Source organism: Eimeria acervulina, genomic scaffold (assembly GCF_000499425.1).
Source record: "Eimeria acervulina Houghton genomic scaffold, Eah_scaff934, whole genome shotgun sequence".
NCBI classification, from domain to species: Eukaryota; Apicomplexa; class Conoidasida; order Eucoccidiorida; family Eimeriidae; genus Eimeria; species Eimeria acervulina.
In genome coordinates this window covers 7382-13190 of record NW_013549512.1, presented here as the reverse complement: position 1 = coordinate 13190, position 5809 = coordinate 7382, and the positions used below count along the sequence as shown (strand labels likewise).

The 5809-nt window shown below is 46.9% G+C and overlaps 2 protein-coding genes across 2 annotated transcripts; both read right to left on the bottom strand.

Annotated features, from left to right (window-relative positions):
• Positions 1-737: 737 nt before the first annotated feature.
• On the bottom strand, positions 738-2927 carry EAH_00052420 (hypothetical protein, conserved; the record flags this gene model as incomplete). Its single annotated transcript, XM_013394079.1, has 4 exons — positions 738-891; positions 1048-1174; positions 1587-2141; positions 2831-2927. The coding sequence occupies 4 exons, from the start codon at positions 2925-2927 to the stop codon at positions 738-740; spliced, it is 933 nt and encodes a 310-aa protein (XP_013249533.1).
• Positions 2928-3659: 732 nt separating this feature from the next.
• Positions 3660-4478, bottom strand: EAH_00052410 (hypothetical protein, conserved; the record flags this gene model as incomplete). Its single annotated transcript, XM_013394078.1, has 1 exon — positions 3660-4478. One exon carries the CDS (start codon positions 4476-4478, stop codon positions 3660-3662), a length of 819 nt encoding a protein of 272 aa, XP_013249532.1.
• Between the last annotated feature and the right edge of the window lie 1331 nt (positions 4479-5809).

Sequence of the window (5809 nt, the reverse complement as noted above, 5' to 3'; positions counted from 1 at the left end):
TGTGTTGCGTACGCGATGCCTCAAGCGCCTGGGGCAACGCCTGGCGACTTCCTTAGATGTCTGAGGCCGCATTCGCGAACTTTTTCTCTCGTGTTCAGGTTGACCGCACTATTCTTGAATGACTCAATGCTGCTGCTTCTGCACTCTGCTGGGGTTGTGTAATTCTACTTCGTTATGCGCATTCCTGGTGACGGGCATATGCTGTTCTTCCGTGGAGCACTGTGTTTATTCAACCCCTCAGTTTAGCCGAGGCCTTTTCTTACTTCTGCGGATTGCGTTTTACGGTGTCTTCTTCTGCAGTGGAAGAAGAAGCGCACTAGGAGATTGCAGCGCAAAAGGAGAAAAATGAGACAAAGGTCGAGGTAATCGGTAACAAGAGCAAGGCGTCCGTACACCACGTGAAGAGGGAGGCAGGAAGAGGAGTCGAGCTCCTGTCTGTCTCGCAGTTCCTGTTTTCAGTTGCAGAGCCAGTTGGCTCGCTAGGAACTGGCGGGCTCAGGCGTTGTCGCAGCAGTTCATCTGCGCTTCAACCGACCGTCAGTCAGCAGTTTCGAGGGGCCCAACTTCGTTGGCAGCACCGTGTCACCCAGACTCTCATTAAGTTCCTTGCACGGCATCATGCGTAGTTGTCCAATTAGGTTTAGTGTTTACAGTTCAGTTGGGTTTTAGCGAGAAAATCTAAAGCTTGTAGAGATGCAGATGTAGTGCATCTGTCTAGTTAGTCACCGAGGGCGTCATCAGCCTACAGTGTTCTTCCCTTCTCTGGGTGAAGGTGGAGACTCAAGGTGCCTAGAGTGAGTCCTTTGAGGCGAATCGGAATGCGGCGCCAGACGGGTGTTCATCACGCGCCTCTCGTACTCAATCTCCCTTGGAGTCTTGCGCTCGATAAACCTGCAAAGCAGGCATATAAGGAAACAGCAAATATATACATATATCTAAGTAGTGCTGCTGCACTGGACCTAAGGTACGCAGAGTAGTGAACCGCACGCATCGATTGCGGCAGAAGAGGCAATTCTCTACATTTGTTGTCGTCCTCTATGGGCTTACCCGGGGGGTAAGTTGTACAAAGAATTGAAGGAATTTAAGGGGGAGAACTGGCGACTTGCAGCAACAGCAGCCGAGAACACGTCTGGATTGAACGCCGGCACTGAGGTCTCGCATGGGTCAGATTGGCCTGCAGAGCACTCCGAGGACAATATATATTCAAAAATGTGAAGATTATATATATATATATATATATATATATATATATAATATACAATCTACATATAATACATGCTCACGCACACGTTAATGTAATTTTATTTTTACATAGTTGTATATTCACACATTTGCGTAAATCGGTTTGTATGATCACACATATCTTCAAATAAGTATGGCTGCATGCTCGCTTATATGCAGCTATGCAATATGCAACTATATGCATCTGCGGAGGTTTATCTGGGGAGTGTCAAAAATTACAACCTAACGGGTGATGTGTGTTGGTGCAATAATAGGCGCCCTCCCACCAATGGGGAAGTAGAAGGGCTTAAGGGAACATCTTATTTATTTTGTAGATTAATTTAAATCCCGTGTAGATGACGGACTGTTGTATTGCTGCTGTCTGGGGTACCCAACGCTTCCTCGCCGCGCTGACGAGCGACTTGCGAGGGCATAATGACTGATAATGGCAATGACGATCAGCAACAGGAGAAGAGCGGTGCCCACGACGATCAAAATAACTGTACTCGGTACGGGTGACTCCTGCAAGAAGGCAAAGGGGCTGAAGTGCGTTTGCTTGCTGCCCCCAACGGAAGTGCTTGGACTCAATTCATCAGAATGGAGATGAACTTCAGGTGCGAGAGACGGAATTGCATCAGCCTGCTGAACATGTTCCTCTGCTCCTCCCTTATTCCGCACTACTGGAGGCGGATATTTCGGCGTCTCGACAGCGGAGATGTGGGCGAGGCGCACGTCTTTGGGTAAGAGAAACTGCTGATGCGTGGCCGCCGCAGGCTTCTGAGGGTGCACGTCTGCGGGGTATACAGTCAGGCGGGAATCTTTAGTGACGCTTTCGGGTGCTCGATGAAGTCGTACAACCCCAGAATTCAAAGTTGGAGCTGCACTGCACGGGAGGGGCAACAGCGATGACCGTGAGAGTGCTGACGCAAGCCATGTCAGCAGAATCAACATCATTATTGCCGTTCCCGATAAATGAACAACACGAGTTGACCTGCAAAGAAGTCCTGGCCTCTGCTGCTTTCCAACCACCCACTGAATGAGTCTTCATTGGCCATCGATCCCCTTGGCAACAGGCGCCGCCGACGACAGCGCGGAGGCCATGAAAGCCACCTCAGATTGAAGCGAGAAGCGGAAATATATGGGCAAAATATAAAACAGAAACAATGATAAATGCGTGGAGGATAGCAAAAACGAACAGAAGACGCCACCACGGACGCAACAGGTACCCGCGACGTCACTGGTCTAAAGCAGCCAGCTGCTTGAACCAATGAGTCACAGGGGCCGAATGATGAATTTCTGGGGAAAACAAAACTTGAAGGCAAAATAACATCGTTGAGGTTGTTGAAATAGGACTAATTAGGAAGATAAGCGGCATCGTCATGCAGACAGGTGGCTAGTGAGCCGTCACGCGCTGTGTTGCGGCGGCAAGGAGAGGAGCATGGGAGCATGCAGGCTTTTTCAGAGCCCGCCACCAAGAAATCAGCAAACCCTATGGACAACTTCAAATTTTCTTGGTACATCCGAACTCACCGGGCCTAAAAGCCAGCAAATTTCGACCAAGAAACTGCTAGCTTTCCGCTTTGGACCTGTCTCGACTCAAGGCCGTTACAGAGTATTTGGTCACGCCGGGGATTCAATAAAAAACGCAGCTCCAGGCGGCTCAAGAAGGAGTTTTTCTGAGGGTTCTCTGCTTCTCCCCCCCACATGACTGACCTCTCCAATGGCGAAAAAGCTGTATTCCGTATGCAGCACGGAATACAGCTGTGCACAAGACTGATTTGTAGAAAATCTGTCATCTCTTGTGAAACGAAATAAACTTCTTGCAGGCATCTTAAGACAGTTTTGTCCTCGCCTCCGTGCGAGCTGGATGCCTGCTTGACAGGACTGCTTTTAAACACGTACGGGGGAATTTTGTATCTAGGAGGTGGACAGAGTGAAGACACGACAAAAGAACAATTAAATAATACTTCTTTTCCTATTTATGCCTCATACACGCCACGTTCTTTGTTGCCCCTTCAGGTAGACCAGTCACAGGCGTTTTGTTGTTACACAATATGTCTCATTGTAGTAGATTCCGTCAGATAATTAATAAACCAGCAGACATGTAGAGGCTGCTTTTCTCGCTACTCCCTGACCCGCATTACTGGAATAGCGCTCGATGCTGCAAATTCATATTCTGAATATAGCAATGGAAGCAGCATCCAAGCGTAGCTTTCAAAAGGAATGCGGACAATGCGTGGGTTCACCTACAAGCGTGCAGTGGAACAACTTAAAATTCCTTTTCTTCGTAATTTCCACTATTGAGTTTGGTTATTTCTGTTGAACTTTGCCACCCAGAAAAAGGAACGCTAACGAAAGCCTCTCGTTATACATTGTGGAGTTGAAACCTGTGCAAGGAGTGTCTGCGGTGATGTTGTGGCAAGTGAAAAAACATAGAATTAAACAAATCCTTGACGCAAGTCGCTTGGCTCTAAAAAATAGGGGTCAGGGTCAAAAGGAGCCGCCTTCCACCAAAAGGGGAGGTAGAAGAGCATCAGCCCCGACAAAACGATGGCAATTATGAACCCGTACAGCAACTCGTGAGCAACGGGTTCAGCTTGTGCAGGGTCGAATGAGACGTTTAAGGGAGGTTGAAAGTGAAACATATCCTCAATATTTATTATTGCTAGACTGTATATAACACAGGAGGCAGTTATAGCAATCCATGCAAGCACATGGCAGCCGAAACTGGCTCGCCACGCTCGGCGGTTTCGAAAGCCGCCTCCTGCATGCAAAAGAAAAGCTACCAAGCCGAAGGCCATAAAAAAAGCAGACATTCCCGCCACGCCACCTGTGGAGACTGAGAGTTTCTGTATGAGTTCCATATCTGAACATGTCTCCTGCAACAGGGCTTGAAGGTCTGTGTCCTGTACTTTTCTAGCTGCGCTGCAAATAGAACGCGTCACTGCTCGGAGATCTCCCGCCATTCGTCCGTAGAGCATTTGGCACAAATCAAGAAACTCGGGGGAATCTGATGAGCAGTCAACAGCAAACTTTGCCCTGGTGAGGTTCAAAGTCCACGATAGGATCTCGCCATTCGCAACTCGCCATTCCTGCCTGTACCAGGGCCCCGTAATAGCAGCAATTATCAAAGCAAATATCACACAGTCCAGAAAAAGCAAGAGGCGGAGGCGGAGCGCCAAGTTCTTTGGGTGATTTGAAAAGAACTTCCGCCAAGGGGTCAGCCAGGCTGCTGAGCCGCCTGCTGATCTGGCCATTGCTGCGGGGTCGTCACATGAAATTCAGAGCAAATATTCTCAATCCTTTGACGGATGAACTCAAAAAGAGGTCGAAAGTGTTCAAACACGTGTATCTGTAGCACCAGCACGGCTGGCGTTAGAGAATCGGCGGTCACGCCGATGAGAGTTCCTGTGCATGTCTAGATCCAAGCCCACAATCAAACACCCGCTCCAGCATTCGTTTCGGCTTTCAGTTTAGCTCGAAAATCCAAAGGAAATTTGTTCAAGGAAAAGTAATCGCAAGGCTATCTTCCCCTCAAGCATAGCCGCGAGCAACGGAGCTGCGCTGCTCTTTCCCACTCGAGGGAAGTGGCGCAGTTGGGGGAGTAACGCGCAATTTTCGCAGATGGTAACAGCAAAGTAAATAATTTTTATTAACTAAATCATTCGCATTTGCTGGAACGCAAATCAATATTCTTGGACCTTTAGAGTTTGTTTCGGAAGAACAGCGTAGCCGATGCCGGCCATCTCGTGGCTGGCTGGATGGGTAGCGGGTCTCTCTGTGCCAAACAAACCCGGCCGTTTCCGCTTTGAGGCAATAACTACAGAATAACTATAACTTAGAGTAATCAATTAAAATAATTACTGGTGTCTTCGTTGTAGAAAAGATCAAGTTTTCCTTGAGCAGGCTCTGCCGCTTCTATATATCGCATGTGCCCGAGCAGCAGTCTTGATTGCCGATTGTCGCGTGCATCGAACTTTTTTGACTCGGTGCAGTCAAAGAAACTTCACTGTATTCATTCATATAAAGAGAAACAAATTCTTTTACACTTATCCCTTGTGAGTAGGTCTCCTAATCTGCCGAGCCAAGCTGGGCGTACGTATTCTCTTGGCTGTGTGTCTAATCTGAATCTATCAGTGTCCTTGGTTGTTCATTTTCCATGGGAAGAACAACGGGGAAACATGTGAAATACAAGCTACGGCAGATTGTATTATATAACACTTCTGGTTCAACTCGCGGAAAAGAAAAGTTTGGAGTAGCATAAATGACAGCACCCTCGCCAACTTCCAGACGGTGAATAAACAGTGAATAAGCTTGGAGATGAATACCTGTGCGATTATGAAGTTCACAAGCATAAAAATACACATGCACGACGTCATGTACAATTTCCATTGGTATTTTGTGTAGTTATGCAGATATATAGAGTGCCAAAAAGACGCGCATATATATTTATTGCATACATGTACAATAAATATATATATATTATACATACAATAGATACATATGTGCGTCCTTTTTGGAGCAGGCATTACATATATTAGCATAATATATATATATATATATATATATATATATATATATATATATA